The sequence below is a fragment of the Biomphalaria glabrata genome, chromosome 5 (assembly GCF_947242115.1).
Source record: "Biomphalaria glabrata chromosome 5, xgBioGlab47.1, whole genome shotgun sequence".
Lineage (NCBI taxonomy): Eukaryota > Metazoa > Mollusca > Gastropoda > Planorbidae > Biomphalaria > Biomphalaria glabrata.
This window is the reverse complement of record NC_074715.1, coordinates 7,059,305-7,084,870: the sequence shown is the minus strand read 5'-3', so window position 1 is coordinate 7,084,870 and position 25,566 is coordinate 7,059,305. Positions and strand designations below refer to the sequence as shown.

At 37.3% G+C, this 25,566-nt stretch overlaps 1 protein-coding gene across 6 annotated transcripts in view; it reads right to left on the bottom strand.

The window, feature by feature from the left end:
• Nucleotides 1-1,209: 1,209 nt before the first annotated feature.
• LOC106068985 (uncharacterized) overlaps nucleotides 1,210-25,566 on the bottom strand; it is a 37,100-nt gene continuing 12,743 nt past the window's right edge. The window contains exons 1-3 of one of the 6 annotated variants that reach the window (XM_013228530.2): nucleotides 25,174-25,312; nucleotides 6,438-6,487; nucleotides 1,210-4,021 (exon numbers count right to left, since the gene is read on the bottom strand). In XM_013228530.2, coding sequence (XP_013083984.2) covers nucleotides 2,555-4,021; nucleotides 6,438-6,440 — 1,470 coding nt within the window. In that variant the 5' untranslated portion in view covers nucleotides 6,441-6,487; nucleotides 25,174-25,312 and the 3' untranslated portion in view covers nucleotides 1,210-2,554. Of the gene's footprint in view, nucleotides 4,022-6,437; nucleotides 6,488-9,487; nucleotides 9,729-11,764; nucleotides 11,841-14,001; nucleotides 14,103-15,760; nucleotides 15,899-25,173; nucleotides 25,313-25,566 lie in introns of those variants that run through there. The other 5 variants (XM_013228531.2, XM_013228532.2, XM_056028483.1 and 2 more) reach the window with 5 other exon arrangements.

Here is a 25,566-nt window from a genome sequence, read left to right as displayed (position 1 = left end):
ATTATAATTATACTGAGCTAATTTGGTTTTTGACACATAGCTAACATTTAGGCCATCCGAGCCCATGTTTGTACTGAGAATATATCCATAACAATTGTGTGTATTCATCATGTCCTTTTTTTTTGTTAATAAGCTCACTCAGTCTATATGGTAAAAATCTTGCACAATTATTCATTATACGGTACATAAATAAATCAATTTAAAAAAAAATTAGTTAATCTATTAGTGGTAATAAATGATTTTATTTTATAGAAAACAACTAAACCTTGCAGTATTGAAAGAAATGGCAGTAATGTTGCAGTTCTTCTACTATGTAAAAAATGTAAACTTCCCCTTGCAATCTATAGAGCAGATGATGTAAAGGTCATCTGTTACTGCACCCACAGTTAACAAGGTGTCGTAGCCATCACAATGACCAACCGCTTTTACTTTTCCTCAATTAATTTCAGGTACCGTACCCATTTGAGTTGGATGGACTCGGAGGCGCCCTAAAATCCCAGGATTTGAACTCGGGGCCTCCGGTTCAGAAGCTAAGAGCTTTACCGCTCAGGCACCACGTCTCCCTCTTCTACTTAGATAAAATTTGGCAAGGCACAAGGGAATAATGCTTAATAATAGAGTGGGGTATCGGGAAACTATTAACTGTAGCTTAGATCATGTCAAAGTGTGTGGCATTTTGCCCATTAACTTAAGTAAAGCACTAAGTATTACAAATACCAGGTATCTATTTGTTCCTTTACTCTCATGCATGACTGTGGGAGTGATAAGGAACAAGATGTAGTGAGACCAATAACCATTCCGTCAAGATGACAGGGGAGTGATTAGGAACAAGATGTAGTGAGACCAATCACCATTCCGTCAAGATGACTGGGGAGTGATTAGGAACAAGATTTTGTACAAGACCAATCACCATTCCGTTGTAGTCCTTAATTAAGCATGTGTCTATTTTTTTTTGTGGTTTTCTATGGAATGTGCTTTAATTGAAGAGTCATACTGTCCATCAGTTCATACACATTTCCAATAAAGATCAATAAAGCAGTCTTGTTGTCAATTTGAACTGTACTGTACATATGCTATTATTATTATTAAAAGAGATACTTGGAACTAGAAGGGAAGTAACTAAAAAGTCTGTGATGAAAAATAATTATTGACACAGTGAAAAACTTTGGCTTAAAGAAATTTATAAAAAGAAAGCAACAACTCTTGAGCTAAGAACAAGTCAAAGACAACTTTTATTCAATTGGAAGTGTTCAAATGAACTTTGTCACAAAACTCAAATATTACATCTTGTTTGTGTAACTAAGTCAAAAAAATTAAAAACAAAAAATGTATACTGGTACATTCAACATGTTTTTGTGTTTAGTTTGTACAAAAAAATATGAGCATTATTTATTTCTACAGAACATTTATATACACACGCAAACCTATACTTAAAGCCAGTGCATAATGAATTGACAGAAAACTTTCTTAAGATATCATTGGATTAGCCAAGCCAACAAAATTTTACCAAACTGCAATGAAGATTACAAATACCTGTACTAGCTTTAAAATAGGCAATAAAATTCATAATTATGGTAATTCATTATGGATTTGATTCACATATCTATGATACCATGTAGTTCAATTTGTATTATTTGTCTCTTACTATTGATTTAAAATACCGGTGTTGGTAAATATAAAAGCTTACAAGATAAAACCAACTAGCCTCTTAACAAACGCTGCATAATAACATCCATTTCTCAAAGTGGTTTCCGACAGACCTGTACATATACCTATTGCTGAAACCTTGACATTTCAGAACTGAAGATTTAAACTTTCTAAAAGCTGCTTTTTAAAATTTTGTATGCAAGAAAATGATTGGAAATCAGAATTTCAAGCTACCAGTACCGGGTACCAAAAAATAAACAAAATCAAGTATGTTCATGTTTTTAGTTGGCCTAACTCTATTTTAATGTTTAGTAATTCTCATACAATAAAGTTTTTACTCCTTGCATTTAGCATTATCATTCTTTACATCAGTATCATTGTAGTTGAATAGTATGACTAGAATTTTTTTTTTTACTTGCAGTACAATATCAGCAAGTCGAACCAAGCACTTATTTAGTTCAGTAACATCCTCACAATAAATACAAAATGACAACCAAGAAACAGAACAATTATGCAGTTGTGGTTACACATTGACAATATTCAATTACTGCAACACAGACTACATTTAGTATTAAAATGTGATATTCTTTCAATATAAAAAAAAACCAACTTGTACGGTACAAAATAAAGTAAAGCTATAAAACTGGAGAACATATGAAACAATAAAATATCAATTCATATATATATATATATATATATAAGTGCTGATTGTCCCCCTGTCAATTGTACACATAATATTAAAGCAGTTCAAAAAAAAACAAACTTGAGTATCTTTGGAGAATATGGAAGAAGTCATTTGGTATGAGTGCAAAGTTACCACTTCTTACTACCCTTCATGTGTTTAAATTGCCAATACAAGTTTTCACTTCAAGATACAACTCAATAAATACACGTATTGCACCAGACTTTAGAACAAATAGGGTACAATTTTGTGAGGTACTTTCTTACAATACTGATGCCAAAAAAGGCCATACTTCTTGTTGCATTTTGTGTCATCTCGGTAGCTGCGATGTGTGAGCAAAATAAAGAGCCAAATGACATATGAATAGGGCATGATATTGTCGAAGAGGGCTGGAGCTGACCAGAAGAAAGCAAGCATAATTTCAGGTATATAGTGAAAATGTCGAGACAAGCCCCACCATCCCGAGGCCAACAGAATGCTTTCTTTTTCATCCCCATTTTCTAGCTGGTACTTAGCCCTAATGATTTCAGGTTTTCTTCCCCAGATCAAACAATTTCCGTTGGCACCTCGCACTTCCTGCTTTTGCACATCTGCAGCATAATTGATATATATGTTGAGTGCACCAAGAAATAGGAAAATGGTAGTAACGACAGGGCCAAGATGTATAGGATGACTTACTAAATAAAATGTCACAGAGGCATAGAGACTAGGCACATAGACCAGGCAACCCCAACATATATAATAGCCAGCCCGATCCAGCATAATATCAATGGTTCTCATGTAGCCTGACTCCCACCAAAAAAATTTGGTAATGTACATGATTTGCAAGAAAGCTGAAACAAACATGGAGTCAACAAATCCATACAGTTCAAAACTTTTGACAGAGTGTATGCAGACTAGAAGTGCCCAGACCATCATACCAAATCTACAGTTAGTAAATACTTTGATGTCAAAGCCTAGAACCCTGGGATAGAGCTCCATGCCCCAATAATAATCAAAAATTATGTTTCCAGATGATCCAGAGTCAGTTGATGATGGAGTTAACAATCCTTTAATATAAAGGAATGCACAAAATATCAGACTAAATGCATTCAGGGCATAAATAACCTCATCAAATTTATCATATAGAATTGATGGAGAAATACCAAAGGGGTGTAAACAGATAGTCAGCACCCAGAAAAGACAAATAGTAACAACAAAATAAATAAACCCATTATCTTTGTACACTGGAACATTTCCTTTTGGGGTGACTGGACCAGTTACATTTTCACCGGGTAATAGCTTCATCATGGCTAGAGCATAAACACAATAAATAACTAATGTCCAAATGACCACAGGAGACGGATAGTTCATTAGGCTCCACATGTCTGACAGTCCTGAAAGAATGGAGCGGTGTGAGAAGACAGACAGCATCTTGAGGTAACTGCCCTCACAGTGAATGACTGTGTACCAGATGATGACCACTAGGTTGGGGGTAAATGCTAAGAGAAATACTGGCATGACGGTGGTGGTCAGGAACCTTTTAAGTCTCTGAGATTGAGCACTCTGGGTGATTTGTTCATAGTGATGAATTCCTCCACTCAACATGTCTGAGTCTCCAGAAACCGCAGTGCTCCTGTTGATTCCGTCTCCTCGAACCATTCTCTTGCCAAGCCCTTGGCGTAAAAGCTGCTCAGCTTCGGCAGTGTCAACCTGGAAAAAATTATTAAAGTTTATTTTCCATACTTTTTTGGCATATTTCATAATTTACTGCTTAGGTTATTTAGAAAGTTCAATAAAAAAAGATATTAATAATAACAAGGTTACAAAGACAGTTTGTGTAGAAACAAAGACAGTTTGTGTAGAAACACAAACTAAAAAATCAGCCCCCAAAGTGGTCCACCCAGGCAGGTAAAAAGGCAGGATTCAATATTTTTAGAAAAAAAAAAATCTATCAAAGGCAAATGATAAAGAAGAATGGAGAAAGAAGATTGACAGATCTTGTGTGGTGCTCCAGCAGTCCAAAGGATAAGTGAATGTGAAGTTAGATGTGAACCTGGCCTAACTGATGCTTTATAATGAATATCTAATTGATCTAATAGTTTTGTAAAGGGTCAATCTCTTATTCAAAGCCTCAAGAAAAAAACATTTCCGTAAAAAAAATTTCATTTAGTTATGTTCCATGTTCTATAGTCATAATGTGGCGCTGCAGGTCACGCAATAATATGTAAAACTACTTATTAATTGTTGTTTTAAATTATGTCCAACTTATATGAATACTAAATATATTTTTTCTCTAAAAAATAGTAAGTGATTTAAAAAATTAGATTTTTGGCTTTCAAAAAAAAAAAAAAGGAGCAGTTACATCAGAACTTTGAATGGTCTAAAATATTATGATGTCGGATTTTCACTATCTTTTCTAGTTTATATTATGAGATCTAAACGGGATGGACATACGGACAGACAGACATTCCACACAAAACTAATAGCGTCTTTTCCCCTTTCGAGGGACACTAAAAAAAACCCAGTAGAATCAGTAGAAAATAAATATCATAATAAATATCTTTATCATCCATAAAGGAACTTTGTCTTACAGTTTGAGCAAGAAAAAAAAACACATTATAAATACAGAAAACCAGTTTCACTAAACATTATATATAAATGTTTATATCAGATAGTTGAATTGTATTTAATGATTTGATTCATCATCATCATCATCTTTCCTTTGAGTTCCTCAGTAAAAACATGCCACTCTCCACAGTCTCTTGCTAATTTTTTAATGGCTTCCCAGCTCTTTCCTGTCCTCTCGGCTTCATCTAGTACATGGTGTCGCCATGTTCTTTTTGGTCTTCCTCTACATCTTGTTCCCTGGGGGTTCCACTCTAAGGCCTGTCTAGCTCTGTTGTTGGTATCTTTTCTAAGGAATGATTTGATTGCCAGGGAACAAAGATGTTTTTGTGTCTATTTGTTTTTGTAATCGGTGCCTTGTATTTCCTTTGTAATGTTAAATCTCGAATTTTTGAATTTTGACACAGAAGGTATTTAAATTTTTTTTTAAACCATTATAGCTTTATTTTGAATGGTTCTTTCAAACAGTCACCCAACTGGGGTTTGTTTTTTTACCAATGACCTTACCAGGGGCTTTTAGGATTAAAAAGTTTATTTTTCTGTTCAGATAGCCATACCAGGCAGAGATATTGAAACTTAAAATGCTGCAGATGTGAGCATGATAAAACACTGACATGGAGGACATTTTTCTTAGTAATTGTAATCTTTGTTGCAATTTTTTCCTAATATAATCAGTATTTGGAGTAAAATTTAATTTATCATCTAAAACTGTTACACAGTACCAAGGTATTTAAAAGTTTGCACTATTTCAATGTTCTCTCTAGAAGAATATCATCTTCCTTCTTTTCTCTACGAAAATTGATTCTAATTTTTTTTTACATTTAATATTTAAAAATTATTATTGCAGTATTTTTCAATGTTTTTTCTTTCTCTGAAATAATCATGGTGTCTGAGCTCTCTGAAATAATCATGGTGTCTGAGCTCTTTGAAATAATCATGGTGTCTGAGCTCTTTGAAATAATCATGGTGTCTGAGCTCTCTGAAAACAGGGAAAGAAGAGCCACATCATCAGTGAATTTTGTTTGAGTTTTGAGTTTAGGCACATCAGCACAATTTAGGCCATGTCGTGCCCGTAATCCTTTAAGGATCACTCTCCTTTTATATAACAAGGGCTAAATTCTATACAGTAAAATCATTAAAAACAAGGTCTATTCACAGTTAAAATAGTAAAGGTAGTAAAAATTTAATAATTTGGTAAAAATCTTATATAAATATTATATGTTCACAATTCATAAATCAGATCTTCGTGGACAAAGCCCAGTACCTTCCCAGGGTCGCCATTTGTTTGTAAATCAAGTGTATAAAATGCATCACAGTGATTCAATGCAAAGGACATGTGACAAGTGATGTTCATGTTTATGCTGCCAATGTCAAAATGCCATCATGGGATTAGTCTAAATGGCAACACAAAAAAAAATCAGATCTTTCACCACTCAGGTAAGTTTGCCAGTAACAACATTAGTAAATAGTTTTAATCAATAGTAGAGAAAAAAAGTTTTACCATGGTTTTTAATGGGCTGCCACTGTCAGATGGTTCACTTGGGCAGGTTTCTGTATAAGAAAAAAACAACAACACATTTTATACTCAGTACACAGACTAATAAAACAAAATATACAAAATACTTTTTAAAAAAGCAACCAAAAAAGCAATCTCAGTACTGTAAGGTTTATTCCCCCTTTCAATATCAAACAAAATTAATTAATTACCACAATTTAATGAAGTAATTGGTTAATTTTTGACTGACTCATGTTTTGTTAGGAACAATAAATAATTTGTTCAAAGTTTCAACTTGATCTGAGAATGTGGGAACTGTGACAGACAGACAGACAGAGTATTAGTCATTGTGCTGGCCACATGACACCCCCCCTAACAGAAGGCCATAGAAACAGATGACCTTTACATCATCTGCCCTATAGACCACAAGGTCTGAAAGGGGAAAGTTTTCTTTTTACTAGGTGATAATCCTAGACAGTAAAATGGTGTGAGAAAAAAACTAATCCTGAAATTGTGAGATAAGCTTTGTATCAGTGAAGTTGTAATTTAGTATCAATGAAGTTGTTATATAAACTGTGTAACAGTGAAGAGATAACCTTTGTATCAGTGAAGAGATAACCTTTGTATCAGTGAAGACTGAAGAGATAAACTTTATATCAGCAAAGAGATACACTTTATATCAACGAAGAGGTAAACTTTATATCAGTGAAGAGATAAACTTTATATCAGTGAAGAGATAAACTTTGTATCAATGAAGAGATAAACTTTGTATCAATGAAGAGATAAACTTTGTATCAATGAAGAGATAAACTTTGTATCAATGATGAGATAAACTTTGTATCAATGAAGAGATAAACTTTGTATCAATGAAGAGATAAACTTTGTATCAGTGAAGAGATAAACTTTGTATCAGCGAAGAGATAAACTTTATAATAGCGAAGAGATAAACTTTGTATCAATGAAGAGGTAAACTTTATATCAATGAAGAGATACATTTTGTATCAGTGAAGAGATAAACTTTGTATCAGTGAAGAGGTGAGATAAACTTACTACCGGTATTAGTGACATGGTAAACAAAATAAAAACAACACATACATTATTTCAATTCAAAAAGAAAACAAAAAGTCAACATCGTATTTCAACATTGACCTCATGTTAATTAGGGGAAGCGTGGTCGAGAGGCCAAGTACGCATGAACTTAACTTGGCACGGAAAACCTTCTCCCAGATACCCCCCCCCTCCCCCCACTGGTCCACAAATGAGATTGGACCATAGTGCTCTGAGCATGCTATAAACATGAAAGTAGCACTATATAAAAGCTATTATTATAGCTGGAACTGTTTTTGTTAAATAGAACGCGTCATGACCTTTGAATAATCTAATACAGCTACCGTTGGGTAGTTCTGAACAGAAAACTTAAAACGACAGGAGGAGACCTGGAACCAAGCCTCGTTTCGTTATGCTTTGAGTGTAGAAACCCCAAGGGCCACAGACCGAAATTATATGACATCACTTTAGAAAGAATTGCAAACATAGACTGGAACGCCATAGAAAGAATTGCGTCATAACGGCACTGAGAACTTTGGAAACTCTCGGCAGACGTTCGAAGTGTCTGTTTCCAGTGGCCTGGAACTTATCATTAGAAATGTGTTGCTATGAAAGAGAGCATGAATGTAATTAGCAGCTTCAAAGAGCGCTCAACAAATTATTAAGTATAGCCAAAATGTGTTCGCTGGTTAAGCTATTACTCGTTCAGTCAGTTGATAAAGACTAAAACCTAAGTGCCCCAAGACACCAATCATAGACTATTATAAGCACGCCTATTCTCAGCTATCTCTACTGTCAGGGGGAGGTATGGCGAGAATGAATGTTAGTTTGATATTTTGGTATGATTGTTATATCCCCTTGTTATAAATGCAAAGTGTTCCACGTGTTGTGAACTGAGTGATTAAGTCTTCGTTGAATGTGCGAGAGAGTGTGTTCGTCAGTAAGGTCTTGCTCCCGGTCCAGGAAGGTTGGATGTTTACTTCCTGGACTGGTGTTTTGTGTATTACTATTTCATAAGAGTGATATAATTGTGCTTTATTAAGTATTAAAGTATCATCGATATTCATGAATATAATGAGTTGGAGTTGATGTATGTTAAGTGTTCATATTTGAGTTAAGCAAATATTGATGAATTATAATCGAGTAACCAAGAAAGTATCAAGCAAGTATTATTTAATATTCAAGAAACCCGCTAGTGAGACACAGGAACTAACAACAAGAACAAGAGCCAAACAGTATATAAAATTGACCTCTGACATCTACATGATCAACGCATCATTTTTCGACTCCGAGAACCGGACACAACAGAATGAGACAACGTATGTTCCGGAAGCTCAAAGTAGGGACTAGCAAAACCTGCCCTTGTGAAGCATCACCAGAGAATACTGCCATGTCCTTCAAAGCTGCATACTATATCAAGAGACCCGAACAAGACTGGTTCCAAAACCCTTCTATAAAAAAAAACAACTATATAGAGAACTGCCTGGTCTGGAAACCACTGCACCACTTCATCTCAGATCTAGGACTACTGATCTGAACCCTCCGACATGTAAAATGAGAACGAAGAAGAAGAAAGCTGTAACTCTAGTCAAATATAAATATTTTGTCTCTCATTTTGTCTTGCCTGATTTCTGCAGTATTTCATGAATGTGAAGATCCTATGGAAACGTTTCCTCTATCTCGGCACGTTGGTATTATGAGTGATTTCCTCTTTGTTTTGTTTTATTTAAAAACGTATTGACCCCCGCACCCCTCCTCCAAGTCTTTCAGTCCCCCCCCCCCCACCTTCATCTTACCCAACTTTACTGAAAACTTAAAGACATAAAATCTACATGTTTTATTCAGAATATTACATCCTGTTCATTATTCAGCAACGTATTCAGATCTTTTTTCCCTAACAAGTTTAATTAATAAAGACTAACAAATATGCAGACACTAACAATTATCTCTACAAGCATGTAAGATAGACAATAATGTAAGAACGCAGAGTGCGCTGAAACAGAACTCACCCATATTACTTAGCACAGAATACGAATATTGTTAGGTACCAGGCTTAAAAACTGTGAACATCGATTCTTGTAAGCAACGCACGTGTGTTGGGAGTGAGTGACGATCTCCACATAAAAACTCATTACCACTCTTTCCCTCCTGTCTGCTATCTAAACATGAACATTCCTGAGTGAGACGTACACGAATATTCCGTTCTGTCTAGACTAGAACCCGGGAAGACAGCGAGCTACGAACAAGATGGATTTAGGACTGAGTTATCTTTCTTTAACTCGACAGAGAAGAAAATTATCAGCCAGCTATCTTGGTCAGGGGAGGCGCGTGTAACAGAAAGGGCAGTGGGGGATGTACGACAAAGGTGTGTGTTGAGGGATGGGAATGTTGATCAATACGTTTTTTTTTAAATGATAAATCGGTGCAAGGGAGGGGTATCAAAGAACGAGTTGGGGGGGGGGGGGATACAAAACAAATATAAACATTCGGACTGTGATTAAAACGAAGGAAATTACCCATAAGCTTTCGATTACAATTTTAAATGACAGCAATGTCGTTAAACTTACAGGCTTATCATTGTTTGATTAGACTTGGAATCTAGAGCTTGCCTGTACGTCAGAGAAATAGGGATAGGGGCCTACTACTGCTCCGCGGCTGCTGGGCCCTACACTTATGTATTCATGTGCAGTTAAATGACTGCAGTCCCTATGTAATCATATGCTACTAAATGACTGCTGGGCCTACACCTATGTAATCATATGCTACTCAATGACAACTGGGCCTACACCTATGTAATCATGTGCTACTCAATGACTGCTGGGCCCTATTAATCATGTGCTACTCAATGACTGCTGGGCCCTATGTAATCATGGCTACTCAATGACTGCAAGGACCTGTGTATTCATGTGCTACTAAATGACTACAGGGCCCTATGCATTCATGTGCTACACAATGAATGCAGGCCCTATTGAAATAATGTGCTACTCAATGACTGCTGGGCCCTATGTATTTATGTGCTACTCAATGACTGCTGGGCCCTATGTATTCATGTGCTACTCAATGACTGCTGAGTCTACACCTATGTATTCATGTGCTACTCAATGACTGCTGAGTCTACACCTATGTATTCATGTGCTACTCAATGACTGCTGAGTCTACACCTATGTATTCATGTGCTACTCAATGACTGCTGAGTCTACACCTATGTATTCATGTGCTACTCAATGACTGCTGAGTCTACACCTATGTATTCATGTGCTACTCAATGACTGCTGGGCCCTATGTATTCATATGCTACTCAATGACTGCTGAGTCTACACCTATGTATTCATGTGCTACTCAATGACTGCTGAGTCTACACCTATGTATTCATATGCTACTCAATGACTGCTGAGTCTACACTTATGTATTCATGTGCTACTCAATGACTGCTGAGTCTACACCTATGTATTCATGTGCTACTCAATGACTGCTGGGCCCTATGTATTCATATGCTACTCAATGACTGCTGAGTCTACACCTATGTATTCATGTGCTACTCAATGACTGCTGAGTCTACACCTATGTATTTATGTGCTACTCAATGACTGCTGAGTCTACACCTATGTATTCATATGCTACTCAATGACTGCTGAGTCTACACCTATGTATTCATGTGCTACTCAATGACTGCTGGGCCCTATGTATTCATGTGCTACTCAATGACTGCAGGGCCCTATCTATTCATGTGCTACTCAATGACTGCTGGGTCTACACCTATGTATTCACGTGCTAAGATAATGAACGCTTACATTTTTTTTTGTTTGTTTGTTATTTTTCCCCGACGAAAGATAAGAACAATTAAGTTTTCTCACAAGAACCCGTTTAATCTGACCCAGATCTATATTGACATAAAATATATATTCTTTCCCATTGCAGACTTAATTGAAAGTAATGTCAACAATAACTACATTGACATGAAGCTATGGACAGCAGATAGCAATCAATAGGAGGAAGAAAGAACGGCAAAGATTATATACAGACAAGAATGTGGTCGGGCACGTTTGGTTAATGAACACACAGTGAATGTCATGTCAAGGGAATGCACTGGTGATATCCAATAACAAACAAGGAACGAGAGTACCCTTATTTTTGATGTTTTGATATAGTATATACAAGTCTATGATCTAGATCTAGTAATTGAACATCAAAAATAAGAGTACTCTCGTCACGTAATTATTATTTTGCATTTTTTAAATACATAATCTAGAAAGATCTAGGTAATCAATCTATTTAAATGTACATAAGATGATTTAAATCAACATGAATTATTTCCATCTAGGGTTTTTAAAACATTATCTCAATGGAATCAAACAGGAAATGGCTTTGTTTCATATTGTTATGACTCCGCCATGCGCACCGGCCCGCACCGCTATCTAGGCTAGAAGGTGCGCACTGTGATAAACTAGACTGAGAAGGATGTCAACATTAGGAAGAGAGGAGAACGATTTTCGCCCAAGTAGAGAGCCAATATGGAGAGATTGTACCTAAGATAGATGTTGTTTTTGTGTACCGGTGATGCATTAGTTCTAAACTTTGAAAACTAAAGATCATTACTATTCTAAGACAGAAAAGATTGACTGGGGCGACTCCCCTTAGAGCCTGAAAAAAGAGTTTACGTACATAAAAATCTCTATATGTATAGGTCTGTGAATCGATCAATCGCGGATAAGAATTTATTTCCGGTTTCCATTCTAGATATAATATATAAGTCTATGATTAATACATTTCGGATTATCATTATATCAAATAGGGTACAAAAAGTTTGGGATTTTGTTTAAGAAGAAAAATCGAAAATATTTCGGATATTATTAAGTCGGGAAAAAAAAAGTCTTCACATTCCCATTAGTGGGCCGCGAACTCGAAACGTCTTAACATAGGAAACGGGCTTCTAAAAGAAAAAAAAATGAGAAGGAAATATTGCATTGAATCAGTCATAACTTTATCATAACATTCACGTCTCACGAGATCTATAGCAAATTAGACACTTCACGCAGTCATAACGATCTCATAACTCTATTCATGATCACGAGCAGGCCGCCATGTCTTGGGCATAACTACGATGATTACAATAACAATCGTCCTTAGCTATTCAAGAACCATAGAGTCATTTATATACCGGTATAGATCTAGTCTATGTTAAGAGAGAACCAAGACGAATTAGTTATCCCCCTCGACGAATGATTTGGTAAGAGAGTACTTTAAAGTGACTAGTGCTTTGGTTCAATGGTTCAAGATATGGTACATCTAGATTCAAGTGCAAAGCTGTGTATTCATATATTGCTTATAAAAGCTACGTTCATTTTTGGGTAGTCAAGCAAGACCAATCTTGACCAGCGACATCTCAACCTGTGGACAGTTGACACCATTAGCTAGTCAATCATCTACGGGCAATGCCTTGAAATTACATAAATAACATTTATCTATCTATCTATATATATATATATATATATATATAATTCTCTTCATGGCTCAAGAGTTTGGACACCAAGTAATGGAAAGATCACTCTTTTATTTCTGCAAGTCGGACGCACTTGAGTTGCCCCACGTAATTTTAGAGGCGAAAAAAAAAGAGGGGGGGGGGGGAGAACAAGTAGTATTCACCCGTCACTAAATATCAGGGCCGGACTTACCATTGTGACCAAGAAGTCGTAGAAAGAGAACAAGTAATCTACCCTGTATTCACCCGTCACTAAATAGCAGGGCCGGACTTAACCATTGTGGGGCCCCATTGCGAAACGGATTTTGCGGGGCCAAGTTATGGTAGGGATACGGATAATAAGTGAAAATTAAGAGTTTGTATCAGAAAATATATTCGTCTTTGCATTTTATTCTTTCTTTACTACGCACAGAATTGCTACACGAGCATTGCCTGTAGCGAAGTCATACAGTAAATCATAAGAATTCTGTTTCCTACATGATCACGCTCAATAGCAAGAATTACCAAATGTTTCAATCTATCTTCGAGAATTGTTGACCTCTTCATTAGTTTGAGGCGCGAGAAGATTCTTTCACTAGATTCCACAATTATGGGTATTGCATAATGCCGTTTTTTTTATCAGGCGTAGGATTGGGTTTTTCATATTGAATGACACCCCAAAATGACAATTTTTGTCTATATATTTCAGGAGATTTGTATGAGTTTTCAAGAGATTTTAATAATTTCCGGATATTTCCTGGACTTTTTCGTATACTTTGCAATTTCAGGAGATTTCCTGGTCGCTTAGGTTGCAGTGGCCTAATGCCGGCCCTGCAAAATAGCGGCGTATGCTACACCGCCTGTAGACAAGTATTCAATAAAAGTATAGGTTATGAAAAGTACCCTCCCCGCCCCGCTCCCACGAGACTAGACACTCTGAAGCGAACCAGCATCACTTTGCCAGGACGAAACCACGTGGAATATACAATTAATTGATAAAGAACATTGATTGGTCATGATGAATCACTCACACCAAATTGTCACAGCGCGATGAAAATTACTCACGTAATCACTTTTCAATCAATGAAACATTCCGAGTCACGAAGCGGCTTCTCGTAGAGTCTGGGTTTGAAAATCTACTGATCAGGTCGAGTTCTGGTGCATGTATATATGGGGTACGCGGAGAGTACAGCCTGATAAGGAATCGATATCAATGCCAATACTAATCAGACACAACATGTTATGTTTAGCGTCGACGTGTATTCAGCTACAAAAGTCAGCGTATGAAGTACATTTCATTCTTTTCTCTTCCCCACATCCGTGTGGAGTCCAGACCCGCAATAATAAGTAGACCTGCAAGATAATATCGTGAAGCAGCAGAACGTTTACAATTCAAGCGTGGCTAAATGAAACGGGAAGGAGTTGTTTTTAAATGACTTTTGTTCAGCCTGCTCTGTGGTTCAATCTCTTTTGTAAACAATCTAAGGGAGGCTATGCAAAACAATATCAAACTAGTTGTCTGCAGATGTATTCTTGCTTCAAAATACCGGTATCGGATTCTGGGTCAAATAAGTCTCAACCCAAACAAGGCTATAAAAATAAGGGGGCAAGGGCGTCGTCAATGGGCCAGTTTTTGTTTTGTTTTGTTTTTAGAGCGAGAATGGCAACATAAAAAAACAACAACAAAATAACATTTGACCTGACACCCCCCCCCTTTTAAATGCACATTATAATCATAATGTAATTATCAGCACTACCGGTACGTTAAGTTATTGTTAAAATTCTTTTGAAGAAATTTATAGTTGCATAACTGTTGTATAACTAGTATGAATGTATATTTTGTTTCTATAATTAAATTTCCATATGGATAATAAAGATTATTATTATAATTATTATTTTAGTGGTTAATTTATAATATCATGTAATAATAATCAATCAGCCACCACCTTAAAACAAAACCTGAGGAGATGTATGTGTTCGCCAACATTTCTAACAGACAAACTTTCTTTCAAGGCTAGATGGGAAATTCCATTGAGTTAGATCACTGATGCCCAAAATACGGCCCGCGGGCCAGATCCGGCCCTCGATGTGGTTCCATCCGGCCCGCCAAAACGTCGGTGTGTAAAGTGAATGAAAAAGTGTATCTTTACCTACATTGGGGCACTATGGTCCAATTCTAATGGATTGGTACCATGGCCTTTAACATCGTACTTTATGAGATGGGACTCTGAATGTAGAATGTACAAGTAAAAGTGAACGGATCTTTACTTGTTTACGGAACATTATAAAAAGCCAACAAGTTTGTTCTATAAAGAAAGTATGGCTGTTTAAAAAAAAAAAAGAGAACAACGTATAAACGGCATTCTTCATTTGAGCCCCGAGTAAAAGATTGCTTAACTACGGGTACTAGAACCACAGGTTTCTACTTTCTAATAGTTTCAGCTTAATTACATTTCATTTCTGTATCTCTTTGTTGATGTGGCCCGCGACACGAGTGTTGGAAATTAAAATGGCCCGCAGGAAGAGTAAGGTTGGGCATCACTGAGTTAGATTATGTAGCCAACTTCTAACCGTTAACGGGGTTGTCATAGAGCCAGCAAAACGACCAACCACCTTTAAGTTTCCCAAACCGAAAGACTCCAATATCTATTCTATTGAAGTTAAGTAACACAGGGTCACTCGATAATCATAACTAAACTTCAAGCAGACGTGAAAGTTATCTCACAAGTAGCTGATACTTTGAAAACTTTTACATTAAAAAACAACGAATCAATGAAAATAATATTTTTAAAACAAAACAAAACATGTAATAGAAACAACTGACCTCAATAAGGTCCAGAGTCTGTAGAGAGGTACACTCATTTATTTATACACATCGCAAAAGTACACACACACACCCACACAGCCCTGACTCGCAACAAAGCCGGCACAGGAAACAGAAAAAGTAGCTCACTCTCAGCCCCCCCCCCCGCCCGAAACCATCTGCGCCACACCCACTCCCCCCCGATGCAACTCCACCAGTAAGCGATCTGATGTCACACGGGACACGCTCGATGGGTTACAGTGACGGGAGACTGTCTGCCTGCGCCACAATCAATCACGTAGACTAGACATTGACATCGACTTGGATTTCGTCCCCAATCACCATTGACATGATTTATCAAGTCTCAGACATTTTTGGTAACCAATCGCCAAGACACGTTCTAAACACCGAGGGGACTTGTCATGACTCACAGCGCACACTCCCCTCCCCCCTTCCCCTTGATCGATGAGCATCATGTGATCTGGACAGCAGTAAGAATTAAATGCTGAGTTTGTTTCCTCACGTCTGATTGGTTACCAAAGTTTTATTTAAATATGTATTGGTCTAGACAAGATGTTTGCAAGAAATTTTAAATAAAAACACATATCTATTGTAATAGAAGAAGGAATGAACTATCTGTCTATCTATCTATAATGAGAGAAAATGAGAAGAAAGATATCTATTAGTCTCGCTTTCTTTCGATATGCATACAAAAGAATCCTAGTCACAGAGCTGTACAGTAGGCCTACACAAGACACGTTATGGAGACAGTCACAGAGCTGTACAGTAGGCCTACACAAGCCACGTTAAGAAGACAGTCACAGAGCTGTACAGTAGGCCTACACAAGACACGTTATGGAGACAGAGACATTTAATAAGGGAAGAAAGAAAAAAAAAGGATGTGAGCGGATAGAAAATATATTTTGCTGCGTTAGCAAAATAATGCGCTCGCACACACACACGCAAAGCGATCACAAAAGTGTTGAAATCCTTGATTCAGTGTTTAAGTGTTTGCAAGATTTGTGAAGTCCTAGACTGGAAAACAGTCACAACTCTACCGGAAGACTGGAAAAATTATTTGATTGTATAAGAAGTCTTTTCCCGCCCTGGATGAAAAAAAAAATCGAAATCTTTTTTAAGTCCTAACATGTCTACCGTTTAGTCACGCTCTTTATAGAAAAACTCACCATGACCATAAGTACACTAATACGCCTGTGTAGTGTGTGTGTGTGTGTGCCAATAGCTTCATTCCTAAAACGAGAACTGCCATGGAAACATCAAGCTTCTACCACTCCCCCCCCCATTTCTCCCCCGGTTCACCCCCTCTCTCTCTCTCACTTTGTCCAAATCCTCTTCCTGTCACTCACCAGTGAAATCTCATCTCTAGAAGCCGGTGAGCTAATGACCTTGAACTTGTTCCTCCAGCGGTCTCTCCGGGAAATCGATAATAAAAGCCCACTCACGCATCCCAGCTTTCACACACATATCCCCGCCTCCGAACACACACACACGCACACACCCTCTCCAGCTCACACACAATGCTGTGTAGGACAGCCAGGCGATCCAGTGAGAATGCTAACATCGTGATGATGCGATTGGGGGGGGGGGGGGGGCGTTAATCATAGCGTGTCACTGTGTTAATGTGTTTAGATATGTACATCCTTCAATGTGTTGTCTCTAGTCTGAGTGTATTTCAGAGGAGGAGATAGAGCAACGATGGAACAGAGAGAAGAGAGATTCCTTTAGACGAGGTGGGGGAGGGGTATTGATTAGAATTTGAGAACATGAAAAGGAAGCTCTGGAAAAAGAGAACGACTTAACGGAGACTTTACCTAAACGTGGTTAGGTCCCTTCACCCTTGTAAGACTATAATACATGATACATGCAATCTGAACGCACGGGAGAGCACTGAAGATGAGGGCTCTGGCAAAGAAGCTAAACAATCATGAATAGTCACATGATAAGTCAAATGATCTGTCCTTGATAAGATGTGGGCATCACTACGTAGAAACTCTATAATGATATGGGGAGTCCATTGATGGAAATCCAAATGAATTATATGTTTAGCATTAGCAGGAGCATATCTTATATAATACAGACGTTACTTCAAAAAAGAAGATGATTACGTCCTAAGCGTCATGCATTCAGTCATGCATATTAACCAATGACTTAAATTCTGCCAAGTCACTGGTTTTCCTGGCTATCTCAGGCAACCCATTCCATGCTCTTATAACACTAGGGAAGAAGGAGCATTTGTACACATTTGTCCTAGCATATGGGACGAGGAATGTGCCTTTATCTTTGTGTCTTTCATATATGTTTAGCATTAGCAGGAGCACAGAAAAAAAAAAAGAAACAACAACACGAAAAGTTCGTTACGTAGAATCTGTGAAGGCTTAACAATTTGCACTTCTTCATTTTTTGGCGCAGCTGAAAACAAAATTGTTTGATTTAAATTTCTATTCTTATCGTCCAACTTTTCCATCTATTCTAAAACGTGAGTTTATTGCGAGAGTTGTCTAACAGAAGATATGAAACTACTAACTCCGCAGTCCCCAGAGGCGTATCAACGTTCATGCTAGCGACAGAGTTTTTGTTAAGCAAACAGACGCTACAGCAAGGGAGTGTCGCCTTGAGGGTGACAGGGTTAGTCACTGCATCGAGAGGATCACACATTGTCACCATCTGGTGCTCTAGTTCGCAAAGGTACATGACCCACACATTACCATCAAAGGTCATGTTGCTAAAAAAAAATCCAAATAAAATGCACTACCTAAATACCTACAGTGCCATCACACATTGTAAGTTAGAAACAAAATTGAATCCTTAGGTGAGCAATCATCAGTAAGATAGATCTGTACATTTTGTTTTTTTATAGCTATAATGTTTTGTTTGGTGTAATGCACAAATTGTAAGACAATTTTCCCTACGGACAATAAAAAATTATTATTAGAACATTATGAGACTATATTCTCGGTAAAAAAAAAAACAGAACAATAAAAACTTTAAAATAAATTGTACCTCACGCTTTAAATAAACTATCATCAAACTCCATTGGAGTGAGGCCTTGAGAGGCTCAAATCTTCTCTTCCCAGGACAGAAACCCTGCTGTTTTGCGGTAGTGCATATATGTCACCATCACATATCCCATAGTGACGCCATAGTCTGTTAGACCGTTGGGGCATCACACAAGATCTGTCGATCGTTTTTCTCCATTCCTATCTCTGTCCTTAGCCTTAGAGTTTCATTCATTGACAGGCCCGTCCATTCTTCCCATCGCTTTCTCTGTCTTTCTCTTCTTCTTCTTCCTGGTACTGTTCCCTGAAGGAAGGTATTTGCGATTTGCTTTGTGATGTGGCAATAGAGTTTAGAGTTTACGTTTTTTGACAGTGGTTAGCAGGTCATCGTGGGGTCAAATTGCTGTAATAATCATTTTTCTAATGTTTTTATTCTCACCATACAGTCGAGGTTTCCCAGACCTGTCGAGACGGAGATCAGCAAGTCTGGGACAGTCAAACAGGAGACAATGTTTCCTCTTCTTCTCCGCAGATCATATATGAGATTATATGGCAATTGAAACGAGTTGTTTTGGCAGCCAGATAAATCTTTAAAATAAGAAAAAAAAATGTTGGCAAGCTAATGATATAAATTGCCAACTCTCTCACACAAAATATTAAATTAACCCTTCCCTTCTTTTGGCTTCAGCCTATCATCCTATTTGTTCAAGACTTCTCATTTTGGACAATTTTTTTTTGTTTCCATAAACCTCTCGAGATGACCCCCGCCCTCTCCCCCCCCCCCAACCTGCCGTAACGGTAATGTCTGACAGTGGCTCTAACCCAAGGACTAGATTTCACAGTTAACCAACCAGGTCTAGTATATTATTTAAGTAAGACAGTGGGTATTAGGGACCTATATTTAGAAGATTAGTGAGACTAGAGACATACGTCACGTTTGTTAAAGGCCAACTACACACATCTTTCAAATCTTGTGTAGGAGGGCGTGTAAGCAGTTTTTCTAATACCGTACTCATATTTATAATACGACACACAACACACACTTTAAAAAAAAGCATGTGCTGACATTAAGGCGTATAATGTAGGCTGTGAACTAATGCACGCTGAATAATACTGAAACTATATTTTAAACTTTGCCATGATTTGAAAGATTAATAAATACCAAATATTTATGAAAATTTATATCATTTTAAGGACATGAAAGGGCCATAACTCTATACAAGAACATTTTTGTTGAATTCTATGCACGAAGAGAAAAAAACAAACAAACAATGTACACAAAGATAAAAGAAAATATTTCCACCCCTGCACCTACAATGAAATTAGCAAGTTGGAAAGGCACAAAAGAGTGCCTCTTAAAATGTGTTGACCTACATCCGGGTTACGTAACTGGCGCGTGGTCCAAATAGTTCACATAGTGCAAGATGCAGCAGTAATGTGTGTAGCTGGGGGGGGGGGTGAAGGCGCAATATAAATACTTCAGCAGGGCCGGCCCGAGGCATAGGCAAACTAGGCAGTCGACTAAGGCATCCGATTGGTGGGGGCCTCGCACAGGACTCAAATTTATTTAGAGAAAAACTTGTCCTCAATGTTACTTTTTGGAGTACATTATTTTATTTTAAAAAAAATGGCTAATTTATTTATTCTAGCGGTATATTTTCTATATTTCTATTTCATTTGGGGGCCACCAAATTCATTTCGCCTAGGGCCTCCAATTATCTAAGGCCGGCCCTGACTACAGTCAGTAAACTCATTATTTACAACATCCAAAAAAAAAAAAAAAAACACTTTTAGCCCACACTGTGTCCACAATGGTCCTCCTGCCGTCCCCTTCCCGCCGCTACTTCGGACGTCCACTTACCAGCAGCAGGAAGAAAAATATACAAGACTATGATCAAGGTCAAGGTTGTCAGGGGTCTGTGTGTGTACTTTTTTCTGCTAGGATTAACGTATGACATTAACGTATTAACATTCTATTTCAATTGGGAGATTTTATCTCCAGCAAAAAAAAAAAAAAAAATGTGCACCACAAACTAATTCTGATGTTTATAATTTAAACACGTTTACTCAAGGAAAAACAACGTGATAGTCGCTGCTTATTGTCTATGAAGGTTGTACGTGTGTTTCAGGGCACCAAATGTATGCTCCAACTAAACGACACAACATAGTTCTAACTGGTAGTTTCAATAAGCAAAAGCACTAAGACATGAATGCCCCATTAACATTGACATGTCTAGAAAACGTGTTGAGTGGCCAACACAACGGCCACTCAACTGACCTTTACACAACAAATTTCAGTTTGTGGGAACAATAGGTCCGGAACCAAATGGATTAACTCTTTCTCTCCAAACTGACGATACCAACGTTGATTCCACCTGAATGTGGTAAATAATTACGGAGAGAAAGAGTTAAATTATACTTAAGGCTGAACAGAAGAGCTGGAAACTCAGACTAGGGAGAGACTTAAAATAGACAGGAAAATAGCATTTATGAAAAACGATAAAAACAGACTTTTGAAAATTAAATATTTAACAAACAAACAAACAAAAAAACACTATTGATCGCAAGTCTGACTTTGTGACTATAAATAAAGTATGTAAATAGGATGTGTCATGTTTATAGATTTGTTGTTGTTTTTCTTTTTTAAACCACTTCCCCTTATGTAAATGAATCCACTTAATTCAGAGTTGTTTATCTGATAGTGATCTAGTCCAAGAGGACTTCTTCAAAAGACTTATCAAATGTTATAACAAAACAAAACACCACACCAAGCCTTGCTTCTCTCATGACAAACATCCCACTGGTCTATTGACGTGTAGCCTCCACTAGCAGCACTACAGGACAACTTGTTATTCAAAGAAGTAAGTGAACAATAACAAAAATAAGCCGAAACATAGATCTAGATAAACTTCCCTGAGGACTCGAACCACGGACTTCTGAGTTGTTTTTTTTTTTTTTCAACATCGCCTAACGTTAATTATACTTTCGATGCCTTGACAGCAATCTACATTCCACGTGATCATTGAGTCTCTCTTTGAAGCAATCTACATTCCACGTGATCATTGAGTCTCTCTTTGAAGCAATCTACATTCCACGTGATCATAGAGTCTCTCTTTGAAGCAATCTACATTCCACGTGATCATAGAGTCTCTCTTTGAAGCAATCTACATTCCACGTGATCATAGAGTCTCTCTTTGAAGCAATCTACATTCCACGTGATCATAGAGTCTCTCTTTGAATCAATCTACATTCCACGTGATCATAGAGTCTCTCTTTGAAGCAATCTACATTCCACGTGATCATAGAGTCTCTCTTTGAAGCAATCTACATTCCACGTGATCATAGAGTCTCTCTTTGAAGCAATCTACATTCCACGTGATCATAGAGTCTCTCTTTGACTGGACTTATACTTTGCACCGTACGTCTAACCTTTGCTCTGATGTCACTATGAACTTTCAAAGCGTTCCGGTCTACTGAATGCAATAGTCAACACAAGCTCCCCCCTCTCCCCAATATTATGAATAGAAAGGAAATGACGCGTGACGTGGCAACCAATAGGTCGACTACACCAGTGGTTCTCAAACAGTGGTCCGCAGACCCCCAAGGGACGAACATAAGGGGTCCACAGAAAGATGAAATATATATAAAAATAACCTCTTCGCTAAAAGCCAGTTTCTCTAATGGGATCACTTTAATCAACACTCCACCCACTACTGTCTAATATGTCTATTACGTACTACTGATTGGCGACCTAGACCAGACAATTTGAATATATTATTCATTTGGATATTCCCATCTGGATATTGAACTCATAGCGCGTGAAAAAACTAAGATCTCAATCCCAGCTAATACCGGAGCATGTTTTGAAATATCCACAAACTAGGAACTTAAACCGATGTCTGAGCAATGATACCACAACTTCTGGTTACAGAAACATTCCAACTTTATAGTTTGAATTATGGGTCATTGTACAGAAGTTGAGAACTTCTTTCCCGTCTTCTTATTTGGTACAATATAGATCCATTGGCGTTATGACTAAACATTTAGTGCTTATTGAAATGTGCGGTTACTACTTCCAAACATTGAGCCGGACATACATAAATTAATAAAAGCTTTAACAAAAGTCATAATCTCAATAAACAAGTCATTTGTAACTAATATACTACGCATTTGTGTAGCTTTTTCACTTAGGGGTCCGTGGGCAAGATTAGACTACACTACTGGTTTCATATGTGTCCAAAGGAGAAGTCAGACTCTTCACATGGGATTTCTCAGACATTTTCTACTTCGACTGGTCAAAGTAATACAAAGATCATAAGATCGTTACAAATTTTAGTACCTATATAAACAAACATGGTTTGTAAACGTATATGTCTTTCCTAAACTTTGCTTACTAGAGATCAACTTGAAGTTTGAAGGAGTTATGATTCCTGTGAGTGACATTTATCAGTGTGGAATGATGGGGGGGGGGGGGGGGACTGGCGTGAGATTATGTTGACTCAGGTTAGGCATGTCAGAGGGAACTTTAAAAAAAAAAAAAGTAAAGTTTCCTCTTTCAGACCTTGTGCTCTATGGGGCAGATGATGTTAAGGTCATTTGTTGTTGTTTTTTTTCCAACGGTTAAATAGCAGGGTGTCATGTGGCCAGCACAACGACCCACCACCTTTCTTTACCCCAACTTAAGTCAGGTACCCATTAGAATAGGGTGGGCGCCATAAAAAAATCCAGAAATTCAAAATCCCAGTCTTCATCGAGATTCGAACACAGGACCCCAGGTTTGTAAGCCAAGCACTTATCCCCTCAGCCACCGCGGTACCAGCAGAGTGAACTTAGTAGACAAAAATTCATGTATGAAAGGGAAAAAAAAGATTGAAGGGAAGTAATTATAAATTGACCAGGAGATAAAACAAAGAGAAAAGCCAAAAGCTAGAGAAAGATATAGAAGAAGAAGAAAAACAAGAACAGGACGAAGAAAGAGACAGAAGCGAAACTTAAAAGAAATTCTTGGAAGGAAAAAAAATGAATAAAGGTCAAGTTCAATCAACCGTGACCTCACGCTATCAGCTGACTGCAAGTAGCATAACATGGGCCAACTAGTAAAATGTCAACAAAGAACATGAGTGACTTCATCGACAGACCGGTGGAATGATCAATGTACTGTCAGGGTCATCAAATTAACACGATGGCAATGATTTAAAAAAAAAAGTCAATAACTTATTAAACAAAAACAAAACAATTAATTCTTTTCTTAAGGTCAGTAGCTCACTGCAAGTTTAATGTCTAGCAAGTATAAGACATTATGATTAAGTAACTTTACAAACTTTCACCATAATACAAATGTTATAAAAGCGGCTACCCAGAATGTGAGAGGAGGTAAATCACTGTAAGTAAATATATTCTAGATCTAGACAACAACATTGCAAGTCATAATAAGATTATGTTGAACCAAAAGCCTAATTATATTAAAATAGTAATACTATTTAAACAACTTGTAAATTGTAAAGGAACAACCCGTTCACGGAGAGAGAGGTCTAAGTCTAGAGTAGTCTGGACTCTAGACTAATAGAAAATAAAAGGAAAGGGAGGAGGAATCTCGCATGTGTGAATGTAATTTGAATGTATGTTGATAAATACGTTTTATTTATATATTTTTATTATTTGTAACTTTTACTGCCTTTTAAATTAATTCATATACACACAAATTTCTCACAGGTTGCTGTGCCATTGAACAAGATCTACTTAGAGTCTTTTATTCTACTACTAGACTTTATAGTCTCTCAATGTAGCCTGCACACACTACTACTACACTCATACAAAATAAACATTCTTCTATTATTAGATCTGACCATTTATTATAAAAGTGCAAATAAGAAGGCATTTACTATTTACCTAAAAATAAAGAAACGTGCTAATAGATATACTTTAATTTATATAGAGCAATGAACAAACTTAATGCGCTGTAGGGACATAAATGTTAAAAAATTAAGCAGCAAGAGTTAATTAGGCTAGCTATCGTATTTATTTTTAATAACGATATTCTTCTTAGATTTAAATGTAAAGGAACAAGTCTTAAGATGTAGAAACTTCTGGATCTGTGTAGCGTATGAATCTAAGATCTTTTAGTAATTTATTGTAAGATTACATGTAAGTTTGTGTAGATTTAGATACAGATTTAAAATTTTAAATCTGAGGGCGTTAGATCTAGATACGATATAAATATTCTAGATCTAGAAGACTAGATTCTTAAAACAGATCTCTAGTCACTCTAGAATACTCTCTATACTGACTATACTATAGATCTACACTGTAATTTAATGTTACACCTATTTAAATAAATTTGTTAAGACTCGTTCACAGTGTACATTCTTTAGAATTCAAACGAACACAGCAGAGAAAGAAAAAAAACCACGAAGTTACCTTATCTTGTAGCAGCACACAGCCGGCTCACTCGTGCCATACAACACATCCAAATGCACACACCACACGTCTGCCCTGCCATGCCTAGAACAAATAGATGCACGACGCGTGACCTAAATGCGCGTAAAGGTCATTAGACCCCATCCTGATTAGGGTCGCCGGTCCGCGTGGTGAGATTAGGGAGAATACAAATACAAACCTTGGAGTGGTTGAGCTGGGGGGGGGCAGTGGTTGAGCTGAAGAAAAGGGGGGAGGTAGCCAGGGAGCTAGATATAGAAGCTTAACATTTTTAAACTATTTACAGACTTTTATTTCTAACTAAATCAGTGATGCCCAACCAAGGGCCCGCGGGAATTTCCGGTTTGTGTCACGTGACATAACCATAACACCGCC